At 48.5% G+C, this 25,946-nt stretch overlaps 2 protein-coding genes across 2 annotated transcripts; both read right to left on the reverse strand.

Annotated features, from left to right (window-relative positions):
- Nucleotides 1–2,857: 2,857 nt before the first annotated feature.
- Nucleotides 2,858–5,791, reverse strand: LOC144283948 (uncharacterized). The gene is made up of 4 exons (XM_077848406.1): nt 5,610–5,791; nt 4,971–5,030; nt 3,879–4,072; nt 2,858–3,640 (listed from the first exon to the last, which is right to left on the reverse strand). Exons 3-4 carry the CDS (start codon nt 4,057–4,059, stop codon nt 3,132–3,134), a joined length of 690 nt encoding a protein of 229 aa, XP_077704532.1. The 5' UTR covers nt 4,060–4,072; nt 4,971–5,030; nt 5,610–5,791; the 3' UTR covers nt 2,858–3,131.
- Nucleotides 5,792–15,978: 10,187 nt separating this feature from the next.
- On the reverse strand, nt 15,979–18,912 carry LOC144283949 (uncharacterized). The gene is made up of 4 exons (XM_077848407.1): nt 18,731–18,912; nt 18,092–18,151; nt 17,000–17,193; nt 15,979–16,761 (listed from the first exon to the last, which is right to left on the reverse strand). The coding sequence occupies exons 3-4, from the start codon at nt 17,178–17,180 to the stop codon at nt 16,253–16,255; spliced, it is 690 nt and encodes a 229-aa protein (XP_077704533.1). The 5' UTR covers nt 17,181–17,193; nt 18,092–18,151; nt 18,731–18,912; the 3' UTR covers nt 15,979–16,252.
- Between the last annotated feature and the right edge of the window lie 7,034 nt (nt 18,913–25,946).

The following is a 25,946-nucleotide window of genomic DNA, read 5'->3' on the forward strand; positions in this document are numbered from 1 at the left end:
GTCACCCCAACCCCGAGCTCATCTCCCTTTCCACTATCCCTCATTTGTTTCCCAGATTTAGGAGTCTCTCATGTTCTGTATCCCTCACTGATATTTCCCACTCATTTTTCTCTTTTACCCTTTTTTCACTTTCATTATATTTATACTCCCCTTATGAATGAGACCACATAATATTTGTCGTTCTCCGGTTGACTTACTTCACTCAGCATAATACCTTCCAGTTCCATCCACGCCTGCCTTCAGCCCAGGGTGTGAACCTGGAGTCCTGGGATCGAGTTCCATGTCAGGCTCCCGATCCCATGTCAGGCTCCCGGCATGGAGCCTGCTTCTCCCTCTGCCTGTGTCTCTGCCTCTCTCTGCCTGTCTCTCTCTCTGTCTATCATAAATAAATAAATAAATAAATAAATAAATAAATAAATAAATAAATCTTTAAAAAAATCTTAACAAAGCATTACAGTCTGAAAATATGCAGGGGACAATCCCAATCTTTTGGTACTGGTTAAGACCTGATTTGTGACCCAGTATATGGTCTATTCTGGAGAAAGTTCCATGTGCACTTGAGAAGAATGTGTATTCAGTTGTGTTTGGATGTAAAGTTCTGTAAACATCTGTGAAGTCCATCTGGTCCAGTGTAGCATTTAAAGCTCTTGTTTCTTTGGAGATGTTGTGCTTTGAAAACCCGTCATTTAGAGAAAATGCTGTGTTGAAGTCTCCCAGTATAAGTGTGTTATTATCTGTGTGTGTCTCAACTTTGGTTATTAATTGATATACATCAGGGCTAGCTCCCACATTCGGGGTATAAATATTGATGATTGTTAGGTCCTCTTGTTGGATAGATCCTTTAAGTATGATATAGTGTCCCTCTTCATCTCTCACTACAGTCTTTGGGACACACTTCAATTTCTCTGATATAAGGATGGCTACCCCTGCTTTCTTTTGAGGACCATTTGAAAGGTCCATGGTTCTCCAACCTTTTATTTTCAGGCTGTAGGTGTCCTTATGTCTAAAATGAGTCTCTTGGAGACAGTAAATAGATGGGTCTTGCTTTTTTATCCAGTCTGAAACCCTGCACCTTCTGATGGGGTCATTAAGCCCATTCACGTTTAGAGTACTATTGAAAGATACAGATTTAGTGTCATCATGACACCTATTCAGTCCCTGTTTTTGTGGATTGTTCCCTTGGACCTCCTCTTTCTTTTACAGGGTCCCCCTTAATATTTCTGGCAGAGCTGGCTTGGTGGTCACATATTCTTTCAGTTTCTGCCTATCTTGGAAGCTCTTTATCTCTCCTGCTATTCTGAATGAGAGCCTTGCTGGATAAAGTATTCTTGGCTGCAGGTTCTTCTCATTTAGGACCCTGACTACAGCCTGCTGACGCTTTCTCACCTGCCAGGTCTCTGTGGAGAGGTCTGCTGTTGTCCTAATGCTTCTCCCCATAAAAGTCAGGGATTTCTTGTCTCTTGCTGCTTTAAGGATCTTCTCTTTATGTTTGGAATTTGCAAGCTTCACTATTAAATGTCGAGGTGTTGACGATTTTTATGGATTTTAGGGGGAATCTCTCTATCTCCTGGATCTGAATGCCTGTTTCTCTTCCCAAGTTAGGGAAGTTCTCAGCTATGATTTGTTCAAATACACTTTCTGGTCCTCTGTCCCTTTTGGCGCCCTCGGGAACCCCAATTAAATGTGGATTTTTCCTTCTGAGGCTGTCATTTATTTCCTTTAACCTATCCTCATGGTCTTTTAATTGTCTTTCTCTTTTTTCCTCAGTTTCCATCCTTGCCATCCACTTGTCTTCTATGTCACTCACTCATTCTTCTACCTCGTTAACCCTCATCGTTAGGACCTCCAGTTTGGATTGCATCTCATTTAATTGATTTTTAATTTCGGCCTGATTAGATCTAAATCTGCAGTCATGAAGTCTCTTGAATCCTTTATGCTTTTTTCTAGAGCCACCAGTAGCTTTATAATTGTGCTTCTGAATTGGCTTTCTGACATTGAGTTGTATTCGAAATTTTGTAACTCTGTGGGAGAGAGGACTGTTTCTGATTCTTTGTTTTGAGGTGAGTTTTTCCTTCTAGTCAGTTTGCTCAGTGCAGAGTGGCCAACAACATGTTGTACTGGAAAAAGGAGGAAAACAGAAAAAACAAAGTAAAAAAGAATAAAAAAGGGGGTGGGGAAACAACAGAAACAAACAGGAAAGAAAGAACAAAGGGAGTATCCTCTGATTCTATATACTGTAAATCCCTCGACTTCCCCTGGAACTTTCCAGTGGTGCTTGGTCAATAACTTGCTTTTCCCCTGACCTTCCAACTGGCCTTCTGGGGGAGGGGCCTGCTGTGCTGATTCTCAGGTGTGTGCACCTGGGGGAGCTGCCCAGCCCTCTGCCAGGTCTACAGTTCAGTGGGATTCTTTATCCTGTGAGGCCCTTGCTCAGGCCCAGGTACAGGGTGACACCAGGAGGGACAACCACAGTGGCGGCGGCCAGCTGTCCAGCCCTGGAGTCAGCTCCCACAGTAACTACTGCAACTCCTAGAGCACACGGGACTGGGTGCTCCGGGGTAGGGGCACGATCTGCACAGCTCTGGGCCTGGCTGCAGGAGTGACCCGGCTGTCCTGTGTCCTCCCAGCCTCTGCCTGTCCTGGGGGAGCCCCGGATCCTCGGCTGTGTCCCCTGGTGCCCTGGGCTCCGGGCCTGCAACACTGTGAATGGACCTAAAGTACCATGTTGTGTAATTTAAAAGCATCAGAGTCAATTTTGTGTAAAGTTAACTTATCCTTTATTACAATAAAACTCTATAAGCCAGGGATTTGTACTATGGGACTTGGGTAAATAAACGAAGGAGATTTGGCTAAAAAAAAAAAAAAAAAAAAAAAAAAAAAAAAAAAATTCTATAAGCCATTATACAGGTTAAAGGTTAAAGAAAAACTCAAAATATAGAAACAGTGAAATAACAGGGGAGGGCAAGCCCCTGTTGGGCTGCAGCCATCACGAGCCCCGCGGTGGGAGCTGGGGCGGGCCCCCGAGGTGGTCAGGGGGCTGCTAAGGGGGCTGCTAACGGGTCAAAGCAGGTTGTTCCGGAGGCAGGTTGCAGGTCTGGCCCTCTGGGGACCCCGATTGCAGGCACCAGGGCCTACTCCTCCGGGGTGGCCATGGGAGCAGGGGGCTCCTCCTCATCGTGGCAAGGAACCATAGGTTCGACCAACACGTGCACCACCTTCACCTCAGGAACCAGCATCTCTGCCTTGACCAGGTCCTCATCTCCAGCAGCCACTATCCCTTCAGACCCTGAACCTTCCCCAGGCTCCACAGTGGGAGATGGGGCGGGCTCTTCGGGTGGCTCAACGGGTTGCTCCATCCCCGAGGCCAGTTGCTCCATCGAGTTAGGTGGTGGCGGGGGCACATCCACAACCTCGAGAGCAGGGGGTGGCGCCTGCTCCTCATCCAGGGCTCCCAGGGGTGCAGGGGACTCCTGCAGGGCAGCAGTGACCACTATCTGCAGGGGCTTTGCCTCCCCAGCAGGCGGCTCATCGCAGGCCAAGCCCTCAGCCCCAGCAGCCAGGCCCCACGGGGCAGCAGGCCCCACGGTCGGAGCTGGGGTGCGCTGCAGAGTGGGTTCAGGGTGTTTTCCTCGGGCCAAAGCTGTAGATCCAAGAAGACAAAGTATCACCACCAGGACGGACTGTCCACGTCCCTCCCAAATCAAGGCCACTCTTCCCACCCCTCCCCGTGTGTGAGGGCAAGAGCCCTGGGAGGTGTCCCCAGGCTGCAGCCCGTGGGGTGGGGTGTGAGCCCACCCCTGCTCCTGGCCCAGCTGCACGGAGGCTGCATCTGCGGGCCCCACCCTGTCCCCAGCTCGGCCACCCCCAGTCCTCCTCACCCCCAGCCTCTCGCTCCGCTGCATGGAGGCGTCTGAATTGCCTCAGGTGACGCAGGGCCCGGAGATGCGCATCTGTGCCTGGCATGTGCTGTCTTAGTATTTGGAGGAGTTTTATAAGGGAGGGAAATTCTGGGAACTGATGAAAGTCGTCCCCATAATAATTCAACCATATTTGCATCATGAAGGAGATGGCCCTGGGGAGGGACAGGCGGGCACAGGCGTCAGAAGACAGGGCTCTGTCACATGCAGGTGTCCCGGGGAAGCCCTGCAGGACCCGGGGCCCGGCTTCCCGCGCGGGGTGTCGGAGGCCAGTCCTGCTCCTCGTCCCCCTGCCACCTGGTGGTCCTGCCTGCCACAGGCCTGCTCCCCGAGGAGGGGCTGGGATGCAGCCTCTGTGTGGGGAGCCCAGGCCCAGCGGGGTGACCATCAGCGTCTCTCCTGGGGAAGCGGGGCTCCCTCCTCAGCCTGGTCCCTGCCCACCTGCCCCTTGAGTCCACCGGCAGGCATCGGGGGACGGGGGGCGTCTGGCCTGTCATTGCCCTCACTGCACACACTGTCGCTCTGGGAAGCTCCAAGGCAGGAGGGCTCGGGCTCTGTGTCCTGCCAGGCCTTGCCAGGAGCCGCCTAGGACCGCCACCTTCCCTCCTGTGGCTCTGGGCTGCCTCCCTCCCGAGGGGCCCCCGGGGGTGTCCTTCCACTGACTCTAATCTCGCTTCTCCCACGGGGCGGGGGCCGCCTGGTCCGGGAGCCCTCACCGGCCCTCCTGAGCACCTGCTGTACCCCCGGGGCAGCTGTACCAGATTGGAGAGTGCGATGCTCCCCACCCCCTCTGCTCTGGGTCCCAGGTGTGGGGCAGAGAGAGGGTTGGGGGGGATGGAGAAGGTCTCCCTGAGGGGTCCCAGTGCCTCCCACCAAACCCGCACCCCATCCACCGCTCTCCTTCGCTCTTTTCCAGAAGGGGCCTTAGACCTTTTCCCTGTCACAGGAATTGCAGATGTGTGGGGTGAGGGTGCAGCCCCCCCCCAGCCCCACAGCCCCCTCGCTGCCCTCCTGGAGAGGGAAGGCCCTCCTGCAGGAGCCGGAGTCACTCACAGTTTCCAGCACTGCAGGACCACATCGTTGTTACCCCAGGCATCTGCGATGTACCCATACCTAGAGGAGGGTGGGGGCATCCCATGAATCGTGCTGGGGACGTGACGTCTCATCATGGGGGCTGTCACCCTCTGACCCCGACTAGGCCGGAGCCCCGGGGGCCGTCAGCTCTGTGCGTGAGGCCACGGGCAGCTCCCGGAGAAGCGCCCGCACCTGCTGGGGCCTCCTGAAGGCTTGAGCATGAAAGGGTCCGGCCAGGCCCATGGCCCATATCCTAGTGGGCTTGGGGGGTCCCGGGGTCCCCCGGTCTGGCTGCCCCAGGACACAGACCCCCGATAGACTCTCAAACCTCCCTTTCAATGGGGAAACAGGCCACTCAGGACCCTGGTGACAGAGGGCTGGGGGGGGAGGAGGCACAGGCCTGGTCACGGGGAGGAGGACGGCTGCTGAGCACAGGCACAGCCCCTCTGGCCGACCCGCCACAGGCCAGGCCCCGGGGCTGCCCTCCAGGACCCCGCTAGGCCCTGGGGGACCCTGCTCCAGGCGGGGGAGCAGCCCGAGGCCGGGAAGCTCACACCATCCCCAGCCTCCCCAGCAGCAGGTGGCCCAGCCCTGGGCTGCGGAGGGGCAGGTGCTCACTCGGTGAACAGCAGGTCCAGCACCTCGTCCGTGGTGGCGAATTGATGGTAATCTTCCAGGAAGCTGTGGACATAGATGACGTCCCTGCGCTGCAAGGCGAGCAGCAGTTGTCGGACTTTGTGCTCCAGCAGCTCCGTCCGGGTGAGCTTGGTCAGGACGATCCGATGCCCCTGCCCGGCCGCGGCCCCTGCACCCTGAGGTGGGACAGAGGGGACGTGCAGCCTGCAGGGAGCCGCCCGGAGGCCTGGGATCCCGCCCCGGCAGGCCCTGCGCTGGGGCCCCGTGGGCTTGAGGAGCTGGGGCTCCCTCTCCCGCTCAAGCTCCCTGCCTGTCTCTTACACAAACAGGACCAACTATGCAATAGAGAAACAATCTCAGAGGATAAATGTTCAAAATATTTGGATCAGTACAAGGACCTCCAGAGACACAGAGAGAGAGAGACCGAGAGAGGCAGCCGCACAGACAGAGGGAGAAGCAGCCCGTGCAGGGAGCCCAGGCGGGGCTCGATCCCGGGCCTCGGAGATCAGGCCTGGGGGAAGGCAGGCGCTAACCCCCGGGGGACCAGGCCTCCCCTGAGGGCTCTATTCTGATGTTCCCACACATCTGTGCGCAGGGACTCTGCATCTGGCCCAGGCAGGGGCAGGGCCAGGGGGGCAGGTGTGGGGAGGGGGGATCCAGACTCATGTGGGAGCAGGAGTGTCGGGGGGCCCAGGGGGTAGCAGGCTGGCTTCTGGGACCCGGGGCCCTTCCTGCCGCATCGGGGCCCGGGTGTCGGGGGGCCCAGCCCCTGCAACTCACCCTGAGCCCGCGCTGGCCTCTGGTAGCTGCACAGGGCACCTCCCTGCTCCTGGAGGCGGTGGGGCAGACGACCCCTTCGTCCCGCTCGCACCCCACGACCCGGGTGGAGCTCTGTGGAGACAGTGCCCGGCAGCCAGGCAGGAGGCCTCAGCGCCCGGTCTGGCCCCCTCGGCTGGGCCGCACCCCCAGCTGCCTCCACCCAGACACCCCACAGTGCAGGCGGCACCCACCGCCCCCGGGGACAGCAAAGGGATGCGGCTGCAGGGCTTCGGGGTGACTCCGGGGCGGGTAGAGGACCTCAGGAACCCTGTTTCCCCCCTGCCCACCTCGACATCAGGGTGACCCTGAAGGGATCCCCGGGGAACCTGCCGCCCTGCAGCGTCCCCCAGCCTGGATGGGACCTGCCCACACATCCCTGGTTCCCTGAACCTGAGGAGGAGGGGATGGGGCTCCCAGGATGGTGGCACCGGGGGCCTGGCCTGGCCTGCGTGGGTTACCTGACGGCGCCTCCTGATCACCGCCCTGACACCTTGGTACCTATGCTGGAGCCACTGCCTACAGCATAGGAACAAGCCGCACCCCTGGGGTTCCTGGGAGCCAGAGCCCCCAGACGTGGGCCGGCAGCAAGAGAACATCCTCCAGTAGCAGATGTCTCCAGCCAAGTGAGCCTGAGCTGGGGCTGCACTGGATGCGGGTGCCTGGTTACCGGGGTTCCAAGTTCTGTTGGGCTCTGTGACACGGCAGTGACCTCACTTCCTGGGACCCCCTCCCTGACCCACTCCTGGAGGAAGCTGCAGGGGCAGCGCTCGTGCTGCCAACGCCCCCCTCCCTGTAGGCAATGGCCTGTGCACACAGGGACACAACCACACCCCTGTCCACAGGCCCCGGGGAAGGACTGTGTGCACCCAGGGCCCCAGCTTGGACACACACCTGGGTTCAGACACGACTGTCCAGTCTTCCCCGGTTTGACCCCGGAGAAGCTGTTGTGCCCGTCGGGGATGGTCTGCATCTTGCCTGTGGGATAGGGAGTGTCCTAGCGGGTGCTTCCCCCAGATGTCCCCAGGCCACTGTGGCCTCATATCTATGTCCTTGGAGGCGGGTGTCACCTGCAGGACATACCTCCACCCACACGTTCTTCCTTGGTGTGTACATGCGTCCAGGCCCACGAGGTCCTGTGTGCACAGGACTAACACACTAATGTTACCTATATGGCAGGGCTGTTTAGCTGTAAAATACTGCAAAAAACTACCTATTACAATGTCTGCTATTTATTGGTGTCACCAGTGATGTTGATGATAAGAGTCTTTTAAAAAGATACTTTTATTTTAAGGTTATACTTTATTATACAGCTCTAAAGCCACACATGTTTTAACATCCTAAATCCACATTGGGCCAGAACAGCTGGCTGATAAATAGATTACATTCCAAATATGTGTCAGTAGACACCATTAGCCAAATTAAAAAAAAAGAATAATAGAAAAAGAGAGGCACTTTCTAGGGACAGTGTCCTTTACATCTCAAGACTATGTCTTGTTTTTTACATGTGGTATCTTATAGTAGTTGGAATTTTTGGTATTTTAAATAAAGGGATTATTTTCCTAACACACACACACACACACACACACACACACACACACGGGCACCGGTACCCTCATTCTGGAGGCCCAGAAGATGACAGTCCCCCCGGGGCAGGGATGGGCAATAGCTCCCCACGATCCTAGGCTCCTGAATCCAAGGCAAACCCTACAGAAGGTGTCGGGGTCTTGGCCTAGAAGGGGTGAGGCCGTCCTCATCCTGAACCCCTGCCTGTCGTGCGTTCCGGGCCCTTCCCTCGTTTCCCCTGGGTGAGCTGTGGACGGCGGTGCCCCCAGTGGGTCGCCCTGACCTGGGCCCTAGGAAACCTGCCGTCAGTCGCAGAACTGAACGTAGACAGGAGGCCCTGACTCTCCAGCCTGACCCCGACTGAACTGAAATCATGTGGTGTGTGCACGCACACTGACCAAGAAACAGAGACACGGACACACACGCAGACACATGTGCAGAACCAGGAAGTTGGCAGAGGAGAAGCAACATCATTGAAGATCATTAAATAAAAAAAGAAAGAAAGCTGATTCTCGAATGGAGAAAATGGAGCAATTAAAGTAGAATCATGAAAAAATAATTCATCAAACCAAAAAACAGAAAGAGGGATAAAGAGGCAGGAGCACATCGGTGACACAAAGCGGCAAGCCTCGAATGTCAGGATGATCGTGCCTCACGGACTCCACGGAACACAAGTCAAGCAACAAGCAGCACCTTCCAGCAAAGGCCTAAGTGGATTATTTTGTGTTGTTTTGATTTAAAGATTTTTATTTCTTTATTCATGAGAGTGACAGAGAGTGAGAGAGGCAGAGACATAGGCCGAGGGAGAAGCAGGCTCCATGCAGGGAGGCCGACGTGGGACTCGATCCCAGGGCCCCAGGATCAGGCCCTGGGCCGGAGGTGGATACTCAACCCCTGAGTCACTTGGGGGGTCTAGACTAAGCTAATTAAAATTTACAAGTGATTGTGAATACTCTGTTTGTAATGTGGTGAAATTTCTGTTTACTAAGAAAGAGAGGGCACCCTGGGTGGCTCAGCGGTTTAGTGCATCTTCACCTTACACCAAATACAAAAACTAACTCAAAATGGATTAAATCTAAATGCAGGAAATAAACTAAAACCTCTTAGAAGAAAACATGCAGATAATCTTTTGACCTTGATTTTCGCATAGAATACTTCAATATGGCACAAAAAGTACTGGACTTCAGTGTTAAATGCTCTTGTTCTTCAAAGAACATAATAATGAAAATAAAAAAGCAATCCATATAATGGGATAAAATGTTTGTAAATCATATACCTAATGAGAAACTTATTTCCAGAATATATGAAAAGCACTGATAAGTCAATAATAAGTACAAAAAGCTCAATTTAAAAAAAATGGGCAAAGGATATATAAATAGACATTTATCCAAGGAAGATCAGAAATTGCTGATAATTACTTGACAAGATACCCGACACATTTTCAATTTTCATTGTATCCATTCCCAAAGCATCTAACCATACCGTGAAATAGACTCCTATATGTACCACACCGTACAGAACAGTGCCGCTTCCTAGATACTCAATGCAGTTGTTCCTCAGGACAATCCTATAAAATAGGTATCATGGTGCCCATTTTATAGATGAGGAAATTGAGGAAAAGGTACCTCATCAGAGTTTTACAAAGAGCAGGACGTAGAACTAGGATTTCATCTCAAACTTTTATTAAGTCCACAAGTCCAAAGATGACTTTTAGAGCTGTAAACTAAGTATTATATTAATGTTTTTGTCTATTCAGAGTTTTTCAACTACAAGGAATCTGAATTTATAAATTGTAAGTTTTCTAGAAATATTTGCTTTTTCTAAATGATCAGAATAATTAGCAAAGTTCTATTCTTATATTTTCATAATCTCCTACATATGTAGGTTTATAGATCTTCATCCTTTCTCATTATAATAAGGCTTCATTCAAATTTCTGTCCTCCTTCCTTTTTGGTGGATTAAGATTGATGAGATTTGGTGGATTAAGATTTCATTTAGAAATTAATAATTTTATTTTATTAATATTTTATATTTAGAAACATTTTAAATAAATATACTTAACAATGGATTTACTCTACTTTTTATTTTTATCCATTATTTTATTTCAGTTATTATTATAAGATGTTTTAAATAATTATTTCTTCTGAAATTCTGGGAAAAGTTTACATTATTTTTATTATTTCTATTCTATTCTATTTTATTTATTTATTTTTAGAGAGAGAGGGAGGGAGAGAGAGAGAGAGAGAGAAACCACAGGAGTTGAGAGGGAGAGGCAGAGGGAGAGAGAGAGAGAGAATTATAAGCAGGATCCACACCCAGTGTGATGTGGGACTCCATCTCATGACCCTGAGACATGATCTGAGCCAAAATCAAGAGTAGAACGCTTAACCAACTGAGCCATCCAGGTGCCCCTACTATCTCTATTTTAAAAAGCTTTAGCAAAATTTTTCTAAGTGAATGAATGTTACTATTCTCTTTTTTGCCATTATTTTTCATTTATAGGGCAAGGTCAGTTCCCATCTGATGGATGTCAATAACCATAGCTGATGATGATACTTGGTAATACGCTTTGTTTGACTGCACAGTAGTAGAATCCTCTTTGCAGACCTGCGGCTGGCAAGACAATTGTTTCAACCTCCAGTTACCATTAGGCTCATATCAATCATATTTCTTCTACAGGAAGGGTGGCATCTTTCACTTCATATTCTAGATTCTATATTGTCTCTGTGCAGGGGATGCAACATTATCCCTCTTTGGATGGAATACTAGTTGAAATCACCAGTCTCCTTTCATAAAGGATTGCACTGCACTGTACTGCATATCCCACACTATTCAATCAATTCATTATTAGTTCTATTTTCTAACTATTTTTTTCAGAAACTTAAAGATATTTAAATTGGCATATAAATCCAAAAAAGAACTCCACAGAATATTTTGTGAAAAAGACACCTGGATACAGTGCTAGAGATGGTGTTGTCACAGTGCTTCTTCAGAGATACTTGGCACAGTGCAGCAAGAGTTAAATGAAAAATGAGAAACCATTTGAACGGTGACTACATTTAGAAATCTATCCTAAAGAAACCATTAAAGATATTCAGAATGTATATTTAGTATTATTTAGATCAGTAAGATAACAGCTGGAATTACATATTTAAAACAAAGGCACTTAAAAATAATTATGTGTTATATGTGCGATAAAGCATTAAATTCTACCCTTGAAAACAACATTACACTATGCCTTAACTAACAAGAATTAAAATAAAAACTTAAATGAACAAAAATAAAAATACAGGATAAAATAACACTGTTAGAGATTATAAGGAGTTCCCGAAAATCTTTTATTAGTGAAATTCATTAACATGAAAATACTCCAAAGTTAATGTTAAATGAAATAAGGGGTTAAAAACTGAAACAGAATACGTATATTGCAGAGAGATGAAAGATAGCATTTTGAGGTGACTGTTATTATTCTCTTTTTTTTCAAGATTTTCCAGGTTTTTTATGATATGTATAAATCACTTCTATCACCTAAAACTTATGATTAAATTATTGTAACAATAAGTTGGAATTAATTTTATTGGTTAATTTTTCTTCATTCTCTGAATTTATTCTGGATACATATTGATGAGCAATCAAAGTTCAATGTACTCTTGTACATTGTTAGCTGTAGACTTTATTTGTTCTCTCATCTTATATGGAAGGCAACAATACAAACTTACTATAACACCACTACCAGTTTCTTTGTATATTATGGTTTGTGTAAATTAAATGAAATTAATTAAATATTAATTATTAAATATTTTATGTAGTCACCAGTGGGGAATGCAATGAGCAATAGAAAGGATACATTTGCAATTATGTGTCTTTGTATATACATGATTATAAATAAATATTTCTGAGGCATTAAGATGACTCAACTTTCAGTACTTTACTATAACACTGTCCAGTCAGTATAATTATTTTTTAAAATTGGTTTTTAAAATTTTTTAATTAATTGTAATAGCTTCAAAAATGGATATATTATGGAATTGTCTCAAAAACTTAAAAACAGAATGACTATGAACTAGCAATAGCACTATTAGGTATTAAATGATACAAAAATACTAGTTCAAAAATACACATGCACCCTGATGTTTATAGCAGCATTATCTACAACAGCCAAATTATGGAAGCAGTCCAAGTGTCCATCAACTGATAATGGAAAAAGAAGATGTGGGGGATCCCTGGATGGCTCAGCGATTTAGCGCCTGCCTTCGGGCCATGGTCCTGGAGTCCTGGGATCGAGTCCCACGTCGGGTTCCCTGCATGGAGCCTGCTTCTCCCTCTGCCTGTGTCTCTGCCTCTTGCTCTCTCTGTGTCTCTCATGAATAAATAACTAAAAATCTTAAATTAAAGATATATAGATATATAGATATAGATACATAGTGTGTGTATATATATACATACATATATATATATGTGTATGTATATATATACAATCATATGGTTCTTGTTTTTCCTCTTGATGATCTGATCAATCACATTGATTGCTTTACGAGTGTTGAACCAGCCTTGCATCCCAGGGATAAATCCCACTTGGTCATGGTGAATAATCTTCTTAATGTACTGTTGGATCCTATTGGCTGGTATCTCGTTGAGAATGTTTGCATCTGTGTTCCTCAGGGATATTGGTCTCTAATTCTCCTTTTTGGTGGGGTCTTTGTCTGGTTTTGGGATTAAGGTGATGCTGGCCTCATAGAAGGAGTTTGGAAGTACTTCATCTCTTTCTATCTTTCAGAACAGCTTTAGTAGAATAGGTATGGTTTCTTCTTTAATGGTTTGATAGAATTCCCCTGGGAAGCCATCTGGCCCTGGACTTTTGTGTCTTGGGAGATTTTTGATGACTGCTTCAATTTCCTCTGGTTATCGGCCTGTTCAGGTTTTCTATTTCTTCCTGTTCCAGTTTTGGTAGTTTGTGGTTCTCCAGAAATCTGTCCATTTCTTCTAGATTGCCTAATTTATTGGCATATAGCTGCTCATACTAAGTTTTAAAAATCGTTTGCATTTCCTTGGTGTTGGTGCTGATCTCTCCTTTCTCATTCATGATTTTATTAATTTGAGTCTTCTCTCTCTTCTTTTTAATAAGGCTGGCTAATGGTTTATCTATCTTATTAATTCTTTCAAAGAACCAACTCCTGGTTTTGTGGATCTGTTCCACAGTTCTTCTGGTCTCCATTTCGTTGAGTTCTGCTCGAATCCTTATTAACTCTCTTCTTCTGCTGGGTGTAGGTTCTATTTGCTGTTTTGTTTCCAGCTCATTTAGGTGCGAGGTTAGCTTTCGTATTTGGGTTCTCTCCAGTTTTTGGATGGATGCTTGTGTTGCAATGTATTTCCTACTCAGGACTGCTTTTGCTGCATCCCAAAGATTTTGAACGGTTGCATCTTCATTCTCATTAGTTTCCATGAATCTTTTTAATTCTTCCCTGATTTTCTGGTTGACCCTTTCATCTTTTACAGGATGGTCCTTAACCCCGACGTGTTTGAAATCCTTTCAAACTTCTTGTGATATAGTTCTAGTTTCAAAGCATTATGGTCTGAAACTATGCAGGGGACGATCCCTATCTTTTAGTATCGGTTAAGACCTGATTTGTGACCCAGTATGTGGTCTATTCTGGAGAAAGCTCCATGTGCACTTGAGAAGAATGTGTATTCAGTTGTGTTTGGATGTAAAGTTCTGTAGATATCTGTGAAATCCATCTGGTCCAGTGTAGCATTTAAAGCTCTTGTTTCCTGGGAGATGTTGTGCTTAGAAGAACTGCCAATTGTAGAAAGCGCTTTATTCCAGTCACCAAGTATAAGTGTTTTATTATCTATGTATGTCTTAACTTTGGTTAGTAATTGATTGATAGACTTGGCGGCTCCCGCATTCGGAGCATAAATATTCATGATTGTTAGGTCCTCTTGTTGGATAGATCCTTTAAGTATGATATAGTGTCCCTCTTCATCTCTCACTACAGTCTTTGGGACACACTTTAATTTCTCTGATATAAGGATGGCTACCCCTGCTTTCTTTTGAGGACCATTTGAAAGGTCCATGGTTCTCCAACCTTTTATTTTCAGGCTGTAGGTGTCCTTATGTCTAAAATGAGTCTCTTGGAGACAGTAAATAGATGGGTCTTGCTTTTTTATCCAGTCTGAAACCCTGCACCTTCTGATGGGGTCATTAAGCCCATTCACGTTTAGAGTAACTATTGAAAGATACAGATTTAGTGTCATCATGACACCTATTCAGTCCCTGTTTTTGTGGATTGTTCCCTTGGACCTCCTCTTTCTTTTACAGGGTCCCCCTTAATATTTCTGGCAGAGCTGGCTTGGTGGTCACATATTCTTTCAGTTTCTGCCTATCTTGGAAGCTCTTTATCTCTCTTTCTATTCTGAATGAGAGCCTTGCTGGATAAAGTATTCTTGGCTGCAGGTTCTTCTCATTTAGGACCCTGACTACAGCCTGCTGACACTTTCTCACCTGCCAGGTCTCTGTGGAGAGGTCTGCTGTTGTCCTAATGCTTCTCCCCATAAAAGTCAGGGATTTCTTGTCTCTTGCTGCTTTAAGGATCTTCTCTTTATGTTTGGAATTTGCAAGCTTCACTATTAAATGTCGAGGTGTTGACGATTTTTATGGATTTTAGGGGGAATCTCTCTATCTCCTGGATCTGAATGCCTGTTTCTCTTCCCAAGTTAGGGAAGTTCTCAGCTATGATTTGTTCAAATACACTTTCTGGTCCTCTGTCCCTTTTGGCGCCCTCAGGAACCCCAATTAAATGTGGATTTTTCCTTCTGAGGCTGTCATTTATTTCCTTTAACCTATCCTCATGGTCTTTTAATTGTCTTTCTCTTTTTTCCTCAGTTTCCATCCTTGCCATCCACTTGTCTTCTATGTCACTCACTCATTCTTCTACCTCGTTAACCCTCATCGTTAGGACCTCCAGTTTGGATTGCATCTCATTTAATTGATTTTTAATTTCGGCCTGATTAGATCTAAATCTGCAGTCATGAAGTCTCTTGAATCCTTTATGCTTTTTTCTAGAGCCACCAGTAGCTTTATAATTGTGCTTCTGAATTGGCTTTCTGACATTGAGTTGTATTCGAAATTTTGTAACTCTGTGGGAGAGAGGACTGTTTCTGATTCTTTGTTTTGAGGTGAGTTTTTCCTTCTAGTCAGTTTGCTCAGTGCAGAGTGGCCAACAACATGTTGTACTGGAAAAAGGAGGAAAACAGAAAAAACAAAGTAAAAAAGAATAAAAAAGGGGGTGGGGAAACAACAGAAACAAACAGGAAAGAAAGAACAAAGGGAGTATCCTCTGATTCTATATACTGTAAATCCCTCGACTTCCCCTGGAACTTTCCAGTGGTGCTTGGTCAATAACTTGCTTTTCCCCTGACCTTCCAACTGGCCTTCTGGGGGAGGGGCCTGCTGTGCTGATTCTCAGGTGTGTGCACCTGGGGGAGCTGCCCAGCCCTCTGCCAGGTCTACAGTTCAGTGGGATTCTTTATCCTGTGAGGCCCTTGCTCAGGCCCAGGTACAGGGTGACACCAGGAGGGACAACCACAGTGGCGGCGGCCAGCTGTCCAGCCCTGGAGTCAGCTCCCACAGTAACTACTGCAACTCCTAGAGCACACGGGACTGGGTGCTCCGGGGTAGGGGCACGATCTGCACAGCTCTGGGCCTGGCTGCAGGAGTGACCCGGCTGTCCTGTGTCCTCCCAGCCTCTGCCTGTCCTGGGGGAGCCCCGGATCCTCGGCTGTGTCCCCTGGTGCCCTGGGCTCCGGGCCTGCAACACTGTGAATGGACCTAAAGTACCATGTTGTGTAATTTAAAAGCATCAGAGTCAATTTTGTGTAAAGTTAACTTATCCTTTATTACAATAAAACTCTATAAGCCAGGGATTTGTACTATGGGACTTGGGTAAATAAACGAAGGAGATTTGGCTAAAAAAAAAAAAAAAAAAAAAAAAAAAAAAAATTCTATAAGCCATTATACAGGTTAAAGGTTAAAGAAAAACTCAAAATATAGAAACAGTGAAATAACAGGGGAGGGCAAGCCCCTGTTGGGCTGCAGCCATCACGAGCCCCGCGGTGGGAGCTGGGGCGGGCCCCCGAGGTGGTCAGGGGGCTGCTAAGGGGGCTGCTAACGGGTCAAAGCAGGTTGTTCCGGAGGCAGGTTGCAGGTCTGGCCCTCTGGGGACCCCGATTGCAGGCACCAGGGCCTACTCCTCCGGGGTGGCCATGGGAGCAGGGGGCTCCTCCTCATCGTGGCAAGGAACCATAGGTTCGACCAACACGTGCACCACCTTCACCTCAGGAACCAGCATCTCTGCCTTGACCAGGTCCTCATCTCCAGCAGCCACTATCCCTTCAGACCCTGAACCTTCCCCAGGCTCCACAGTGGGAGATGGGGCGGGCTCTTCGGGTGGCTCAACGGGTTGCTCCATCCCCGAGGCCAGTTGCTCCATCGAGTTAGGTGGTGGCGGGGGCACATCCACAACCTCGAGAGCAGGGGGTGGCGCCTGCTCCTCATCCAGGGCTCCCAGGGGTGCAGGGGACTCCTGCAGGGCAGCAGTGACCACTATCTGCAGGGGCTTTGCCTCCCCAGCAGGCGGCTCATCGCAGGCCAAGCCCTCAGCCCCAGCAGCCAGGCCCCACGGGGCAGCAGGCCCCACGGTCGGAGCTGGGGTGCGCTGCAGAGTGGGTTCAGGGTGTTTTCCTCGGGCCAAAGCTGTAGATCCAAGAAGACAAAGTATCACCACCAGGACGGACTGTCCACGTCCCTCCCAAATCAAGGCCACTCTTCCCACCCCTCCCCGTGTGTGAGGGCAAGAGCCCTGGGAGGTGTCCCCAGGCTGCAGCCCGTGGGGTGGGGTGTGAGCCCACCCCTGCTCCTGGCCCAGCTGCACGGAGGCTGCATCTGCGGGCCCCACCCTGTCCCCAGCTCGGCCACCCCCAGTCCTCCTCACCCCCAGCCTCTCGCTCCGCTGCATGGAGGCGTCTGAATTGCCTCAGGTGACGCAGGGCCCGGAGATGCGCATCTGTGCCTGGCATGTGCTGTCTTAGTATTTGGAGGAGTTTTATAAGGGAGGGAAATTCTGGGAACTGATGAAAGTCGTCCCCATAATAATTCAACCATATTTGCATCATGAAGGAGATGGCCCTGGGGAGGGACAGGCGGGCACAGGCGTCAGAAGACAGGGCTCTGTCACATGCAGGTGTCCCGGGGAAGCCCTGCAGGACCCGGGGCCCGGCTTCCCGCGCGGGGTGTCGGAGGCCAGTCCTGCTCCTCGTCCCCCTGCCACCTGGTGGTCCTGCCTGCCACAGGCCTGCTCCCCGAGGAGGGGCTGGGATGCAGCCTCTGTGTGGGGAGCCCAGGCCCAGCGGGGTGACCATCAGCGTCTCTCCTGGGGAAGCGGGGCTCCCTCCTCAGCCTGGTCCCTGCCCACCTGCCCCTTGAGTCCACCGGCAGGCATCGGGGGACGGGGGGCGTCTGGCCTGTCATTGCCCTCACTGCACACACTGTCGCTCTGGGAAGCTCCAAGGCAGGAGGGCTCGGGCTCTGTGTCCTGCCAGGCCTTGCCAGGAGCCGCCTAGGACCGCCACCTTCCCTCCTGTGGCTCTGGGCTGCCTCCCTCCCGAGGGGCCCCCGGGGGTGTCCTTCCACTGACTCTAATCTCGCTTCTCCCACGGGGCGGGGGCCGCCTGGTCCGGGAGCCCTCACCGGCCCTCCTGAGCACCTGCTGTACCCCCGGGGCAGCTGTACCAGATTGGAGAGTGCGATGCTCCCCACCCCCTCTGCTCTGGGTCCCAGGTGTGGGGCAGAGAGAGGGTTGGGGGGGATGGAGAAGGTCTCCCTGAGGGGTCCCAGTGCCTCCCACCAAACCCGCACCCCATCCACCGCTCTCCTTCGCTCTTTTCCAGAAGGGGCCTTAGACCTTTTCCCTGTCACAGGAATTGCAGATGTGTGGGGTGAGGGTGCAGCCCCCCCCCAGCCCCACAGCCCCCTCGCTGCCCTCCTGGAGAGGGAAGGCCCTCCTGCAGGAGCCGGAGTCACTCACAGTTTCCAGCACTGCAGGACCACATCGTTGTTACCCCAGGCATCTGCGATGTACCCATACCTAGAGGAGGGTGGGGGCATCCCATGAATCGTGCTGGGGACGTGACGTCTCATCATGGGGGCTGTCACCCTCTGACCCCGACTAGGCCGGAGCCCCGGGGGCCGTCAGCTCTGTGCGTGAGGCCACGGGCAGCTCCCGGAGAAGCGCCCGCACCTGCTGGGGCCTCCTGAAGGCTTGAGCATGAAAGGGTCCGGCCAGGCCCATGGCCCATATCCTAGTGGGCTTGGGGGGTCCCGGGGTCCCCCGGTCTGGCTGCCCCAGGACACAGACCCCCGATAGACTCTCAAACCTCCCTTTCAATGGGGAAACAGGCCACTCAGGACCCTGGTGACAGAGGGCTGGGGGGGGAGGAGGCACAGGCCTGGTCACGGGGAGGAGGACGGCTGCTGAGCACAGGCACAGCCCCTCTGGCCGACCCGCCACAGGCCAGGCCCCGGGGCTGCCCTCCAGGACCCCGCTAGGCCCTGGGGGACCCTGCTCCAGGCGGGGGAGCAGCCCGAGGCCGGGAAGCTCACACCATCCCCAGCCTCCCCAGCAGCAGGTGGCCCAGCCCTGGGCTGCGGAGGGGCAGGTGCTCACTCGGTGAACAGCAGGTCCAGCACCTCGTCCGTGGTGGCGAATTGATGGTAATCTTCCAGGAAGCTGTGGACATAGATGACGTCCCTGCGCTGCAAGGCGAGCAGCAGTTGTCGGACTTTGTGCTCCAGCAGCTCCGTCCGGGTGAGCTTGGTCAGGACGATCCGATGCCCCTGCCCGGCCGCGGCCCCTGCACCCTGAGGTGGGACAGAGGGGACGTGCAGCCTGCAGGGAGCCGCCGGGAGGCCTGGGATCCCGCCCCGGCAGGCCCTGCGCTGGGGCCCCGTGGGCTTGAGGAGCTGGGGCTCCCTCTCCCGCTCAAGCTCCCTGCCTGTCTCTTACACAAACAGGACCAACTATGCAATAGAGAAACAATCTCAGAGGATAAATGTTCAAAATATTTGGATCAGTACAAGGACCTCAAGAGACACAGAGAGAGAGACCGAGAGAGGCAGCCGCACAGACGGAGGGAGAAGCAGCCCGTGCAGGGGGCCCAGGCGGGGCTCGATCCCGGGCCTCGGAGATCAGGCCTGGGGGAAGGCAGGCGCTAACCCCCGGGGGACCAGGCCTCCCCTGAGGGCTCTATTCTGATGTTCCCACACATCTGTGCGCAGGGACTCTGCATCTGGCCCAGGCAGGGGCAGGGCCAGGGGGGCAGGTGTGGGGAGGGGGGATCCAGACTCATGTGGGAGCAGGAGTGTCGGGGGGCCCAGGGGGTAGCAGGCTGGCTTCTGGGACCCGGGGCCCTTCCTGCCGCATCGGGGCCCGGGTGTCGGGGGGCCCAGCCCCTGCACTCACCCTGAGCCCGTGCTGGCCTCCGTTAGCTGCGCAGGGCACCTCCCTGCTCCTGGAGGCGGTGGGGCAGACGACCCCTTCGTCCCGCTCGCACCCCACGACCCGGGTGGAGCTCTGTGGAGACAGTGCCCGGCAGCCAGGCAGGAGGCCTCAGCGCCCGGTCTGGCCCCCTCGGCTGGGCCGCACCCCCAGCTGCCTCCACCCAGACACCCCACAGTGCAGGCGGCACCCACCGCCCCCGGGGACAGCAAAGGGATGCGGCTGCAGGGCTTCGGGGTGACTCCGGGGCGGGTAGAGGACCTCAGGAACCCTGTTTCCCCCCTGCCCACCTCGACATCAGGGTGACCCTGAAGGGATCCCCGGGGAACCTGCCGCCCTGCAGCGTCCCCCAGCCTGGATGGGACCTGCCCACACATCCCTGGTTCCCTGAACCTGAGGAGGAGGGGATGGGGCTCCCAGGATGGTGGCACCGGGGGCCTGGCCTGGCCTGCGTGGGTTACCTGACGGCGCCTCCTGATCACCGCCCTGACACCTTGGTACCTATGCTGGAGCCACTGCCTACAGCATAGGAACAAGCCGCACCCCTGGGGTTCCTGGGAGCCAGAGCCCCCAGACGTGGGCCGGCAGCAAGAGAACATCCTCCAGTAGCAGATGTCTCCAGCCAAGTGAGCCTGAGCTGGGGCTGCACTGGATGCGGGTGCCTGGTTACCGGGGTTCCAAGTTCTGTTGGGCTCTGTGACACGGCAGTGACCTCACTTCCTGGGACCCCCTCCCTGACCCACTCCTGGAGGAAGCTGCAGGGGCAGCGCTCGTGCTGCCAACGCCCCCCTCCCTGTAGGCAATGGCCTGTGCACACAGGGACACAACCACACCCCTGTCCACAGGCCCCGGGGAAGGACTGTGTGCACCCAGGGCCCCAGCTTGGACACACACCTGGGTTCAGACACGACTGTCCAGTCTTCCCCGGTTTGACCCCGGAGAAGCTGTTGTGCCCGTCGGGGATGGTCTGCATCTTGCCTGTGGGATAGGGAGTGTCCTAGCGGGTGCTTCCCCCAGATGTCCCCAGGCCACTGTGGCCTCATATCTATGTCCTTGGAGGCGGGTGTCACCTGCAGGACATACCTCCACCCACACGTTCTTCCTTGGTGTGTACATGCGTCCAGGCCCACGAGGTCCTGTGTGCACAGGACTAACACACTAATGTTACCTATATGGCAGGGCTGTTTAGCTGTAAAATACTGCAAAAAACTACCTATTACAATGTCTGCTATTTATTGGTGTCACCAGTGATGTTGATGATAAGAGTCTTTTAAAAAGATACTTTTATTTTAAGGTTATACTTTATTATACAGCTCTAAAGCCACACATGTTTTAACATCCTAAATCCACATTGGGCCAGAACAGCTGGCTGATAAATAGATTACATTCCAAATATGTGTCAGTAGACACCATTAGCCAAATTAAAAAAAAAGAATAATAGAAAAAGAGAGGCACTTTCTAGGGACAGTGTCCTTTACATCTCAAGACTATGTCTTGTTTTTTACATGTGGTATCTTATAGTAGTTGGAATTTTTGGTATTTTAAATAAAGGGATTATTTTCCTAACACACACACACACACACACACACACACACACACACACGGGCACCGGTACCCTCATTCTGGAGGCCCAGAAGATGACAGTCCCCCCGGGGCAGGGATGGGCAATAGCTCCCCACGATCCTAGGCTCCTGAATCCAAGGCAAACCCTACAGAAGGTGTCGGGGTCTTGGCCTAGAAGGGGTGAGGCCGTCCTCATCCTGAACCCCTGCCTGTCGTGCGTTCCGGGCCCTTCCCTCGTTTCCCCTGGGTGAGCTGTGGACGGCGGTGCCCCCAGTGGGTCGCCCTGACCTGGGCCCTAGGAAACCTGCCGTCAGTCGCAGAACTGAACGTAGACAGGAGGCCCTGACTCTCCAGCCTGACCCCGACTGAACTGAAATCATGTGGTGTGTGCACGCACACTGACCAAGAAACAGAGACACGGACACACACGCAGACACATGTGCAGAACCAGGAAGTTGGCAGAGGAGAAGCAACATCATTGAAGATCATTAAATAAAAAAAGAAAGAAAGCTGATTCTCGAATGGAGAAAATGGAGCAATTAAAGTAGAATCATGAAAAAATAATTCATCAAACCAAAAAACAGAAAGAGGGATAAAGAGGCAGGAGCACATCGGTGACACAAAGCGGCAAGCCTCGAATGTCAGGATGATCGTGCCTCACGGACTCCACGGAACACAAGTCAAGCAACAAGCAGCACCTTCCAGCAAAGGCCTAAGTGGATTATTTTGTGTTGTTTTGATTTAAAGATTTTTATTTCTTTATTCATGAGAGTGACAGAGAGTGAGAGAGGCAGAGACATAGGCCGAGGGAGAAGCAGGCTCCATGCAGGGAGGCCGACGTGGGACTCGATCCCAGGGCCCCAGGATCAGGCCCTGGGCCGGAGGTGGATACTCAACCCCTGAGTCACTTGGGGGGTCTAGACTAAGCTAATTAAAATTTACAAGTGATTGTGAATACTCTGTTTGTAATGTGGTGAAATTTCTGTTTACTAAGAAAGAGAGGGCACCCTGGGTGGCTCAGCGGTTTAGTGCATCTTCACCTTACACCAAATACAAAAACTAACTCAAAATGGATTAAATCTAAATGCAGGAAATAAACTAAAACCTCTTAGAAGAAAACATGCAGATAATCTTTTGACCTTGATTTTCGCATAGAATACTTCAATATGGCACAAAAAGTACTGGACTTCAGTGTTAAATGCTCTTGTTCTTCAAAGAACATAATAATGAAAATAAAAAAGCAATCCATATAATGGGATAAAATGTTTGTAAATCATATACCTAATGAGAAACTTATTTCCAGAATATATGAAAAGCACTGATAAGTCAATAATAAGTACAAAAAGCTCAATTTAAAAAAAATGGGCAAAGGATATATAAATAGACATTTATCCAAGGAAGATCAGAAATTGCTGATAATTACTTGACAAGATACCCGACACATTTTCAATTTTCATTGTATCCATTCCCAAAGCATCTAACCATACCGTGAAATAGACTCCTATATGTACCACACCGTACAGAACAGTGCCGCTTCCTAGATACTCAATGCAGTTGTTCCTCAGGACAATCCTATAAAATAGGTATCATGGTGCCCATTTTATAGATGAGGAAATTGAGGAAAAGGTACCTCATCAGAGTTTTACAAAGAGCAGGACGTAGAACTAGGATTTCATCTCAAACTTTTATTAAGTCCACAAGTCCAAAGATGACTTTTAGAGCTGTAAACTAAGTATTATATTAATGTTTTTGTCTATTCAGAGTTTTTCAACTACAAGGAATCTGAATTTATAAATTGTAAGTTTTCTAGAAATATTTGCTTTTTCTAAATGATCAGAATAATTAGCAAAGTTCTATTCTTATATTTTCATAATCTCCTACATATGTAGGTTTATAGATCTTCATCCTTTCTCATTATAATAAGGCTTCATTCAAATTTCTGTCCTCCTTCCTTTTTGGTGGATTAAGATTGATGAGATTTGGTGGATTAAGATTTCATTTAGAAATTAATAATTTTATTTTATTAATATTTTATATTTAGAAACATTTTAAATAAATATACTTAACAATGGATTTACTCTACTTTTTATTTTTATCCATTATTTTATTTCAGTTATTATTATAAGATGTTTTAAATAATTATTTCTTCTGAAATTCTGGGAAAAGTTTACATTATTTTTATTATTTCTATTCTATTCTATTTTATTTATTTATTTTTAGAGAGAGAGGGAGGGAGAGAGAGAGAGAGAGAGAAACCACAGGAGTTGAGAGGGAGAGGCAGAGGGAGAGAGAGAGAGAGAATTATAAGCAGGATCCACACCCAGTGTGATGTGGGACTCCATCTCATGACCCTGAGACATGATCTGAGCCAAAATCAAGAGTAGAACGCTTAACCAACTGAGCCATCCAGGTGCCCCTACTATCTCTATTTTAAAAAGCTTTAGCAAAATTTTTCTAAGTGAATGAATGTTACTATTCTCTTTTTTGCCATTATTTTTCATTTATAGGGCAAGGTCAGTTCCCATCTGATGGATGTCAATAACCATAGCTGATGATGATACTTGGTAATACGCTTTGTTTGACTGCACAGTAGTAGAATCCTCTTTGCAGACCTGCGGCTGGCAAGACAATTGTTTCAACCTCCAGTTACCATTAGGCTCATATCAATCATATTTCTTCTACAGGAAGGGTGGCATCTTTCACTTCATATTCTAGATTCTATATTGTCTCTGTGCAGGGGATGCAACATTATCCCTCTTTGGATGGAATACTAGTCGAAATCACCAGTCTCCTTTCATAAAGGATTGCACTGCACTGTACTGCATATCCCACACTATTCAATCAATTCATTATTAGTTCTATTTTCTAACTATTTTTTTCAGAAACTTAAAGATATTTAAATTGGCATATAAATCCAAAAAAGAACTCCACAGAATATTTTGTGAAAAAGACACCTGGATACAGTGCTAGAGATGGTGTTGTCACAGTGCTTCTTCAGAGATACTTGGCACAGTGCAGCAAGAGTTAAATGAAAAATGAGAAACCATTTGAACGGTGACTACATTTAGAAATCTATCCTAAAGAAACCATTAAGGATATTCAGAATGTATATTTAGTATTATTTAGATCAGTAAGATAACAGCTGGAATTACATATTTAAAACAAAGGCACTTAAAAATAATTATGTGTTATATGTGCGATAAAGCATTAAATTCTACCCTTGAAAACAACATTACACTATGCCTTAACTAACAAGAATTAAAATAAAAACTTAAATGAACAAAAATAAAAATACAGGATAAAATAACACTGTTAGAGATTATAAGGAGTTCCCGAAAATCTTTTATTAGTGAAATTCATTAACATGAAAATACTCCAAAGTTAATGTTAAATGAAATAAGGGGTTAAAAACTGAAACAGAATACGTATATTGCAGAGAGATGAAAGATAGCATTTTGAGGTGACTGTTATTATTCTCTTTTTTTTCAAGATTTTCCAGGTTTTTTATGATATGTATAAATCACTTCTATCACCTAAAACTTATGATTAAATTATTGTAACAATAAGTTGGAATTAATTTTATTGGTTAATTTTTCTTCATTCTCTGAATTTATTCTGGATACATATTGATGAGCAATCAAAGTTCAATGTACTCTTGTACATTGTTAGCTGTAGACTTTATTTGTTCTCTCATCTTATATGGAAGGCAACAATACAAACTTACTATAACACCACTACCAGTTTCTTTGTATATTATGGTTTGTGTAAATTAAATGAAATTAATTATTAATTATTAAATATTTTATGTAGTCACCAGTGGGGAATGCAATGAGCAATAGAAAGGATACATTTGCAATTATGTGTCTTTGTATATACATGATTATAAATAAATATTTCTGAGGCATTAAGATGACTCAACTTTCAGTACTTTACTATAACACTGTCCAGTCAGTATAATTATTTTTTAAAATTGGTTTTTAAAATTTTTTAATTAATTGTAATAGCTTCAAAAATGGATATATTATGGAATTGTCTCAAAAACTTAAAAACAGAATGACTATGAACTAGCAATAGCACTATTAGGTATTAAATGATACAAAAATACTAGTTCAAAAATACACATGCACCCTGATGTTTATAGCAGCATTATCTACAACAGCCAAATTATGGAAGCAGTCCAAGTGTCCATCAACTGATAATGGAAAAAGAAGATGTGGGGGATCCCTGGATGGCTCAGCGATTTAGCGCCTGCCTTCGGGCCATGGTCCTGGAGTCCTGGGATCGAGTCCCACGTCGGGTTCCCTGCATGGAGCCTGCTTCTCCCTCTGCCTGTGTCTCTGCCTCTTGCTCTCTCTGTGTCTCTCATGAATAAATAACTAAAAATCTTAAATTAAAGATATATAGATATATAGATATAGATACATAGTGTGTGTATATATATACATACATATATATATATGTGTATGTATATATATACAATCATATGGTTCTTGTTTTTCCTCTTGATGATCTGATCAATCACATTGATTGCTTTACGAGTGTTGAACCAGCCTTGCATCCCAGGGATAAATCCCACTTGGTCATGGTGAATAATCTTCTTAATGTACTGTTGGATCCTATTGGCTGGTATCTCGTTGAGAATGTTTGCATCTGTGTTCCTCAGGGATATTGGTCTCTAATTCTCCTTTTTGGTGGGGTCTTTGTCTGGTTTTGGGATTAAGGTGATGCTGGCCTCATAGAAGGAGTTTGGAAGTACTTCATCTCTTTCTATCTTTCAGAACAGCTTTAGTAGAATAGGTATGGTTTCTTCTTTAATGGTTTG

This window comes from Canis aureus, chromosome 15 (genome assembly GCF_053574225.1).
Source record: "Canis aureus isolate CA01 chromosome 15, VMU_Caureus_v.1.0, whole genome shotgun sequence".
NCBI lineage: Eukaryota > Metazoa > Chordata > Mammalia > Carnivora > Canidae > Canis > Canis aureus.

Coding starts and splice junctions, on each gene's coding strand:
- LOC144283949 (XM_077848407.1), bottom strand. CDS start 17,180: ATGATGCAAATATGGTTGAATTATTATGGGGACGACTTTCATCAGTTC. Junction 16,762..16,999: donor AGCGGAGCGAGAGGCTGGGG/GTGAGGAGGACT, acceptor TTGGATCTACAG/CTTTGGCCCGAGGAAAACAC.
- LOC144283948 (XM_077848406.1), bottom strand. CDS start 4,059: ATGATGCAAATATGGTTGAATTATTATGGGGACGACTTTCATCAGTTC. Junction 3,641..3,878: donor AGCGGAGCGAGAGGCTGGGG/GTGAGGAGGACT, acceptor TTGGATCTACAG/CTTTGGCCCGAGGAAAACAC.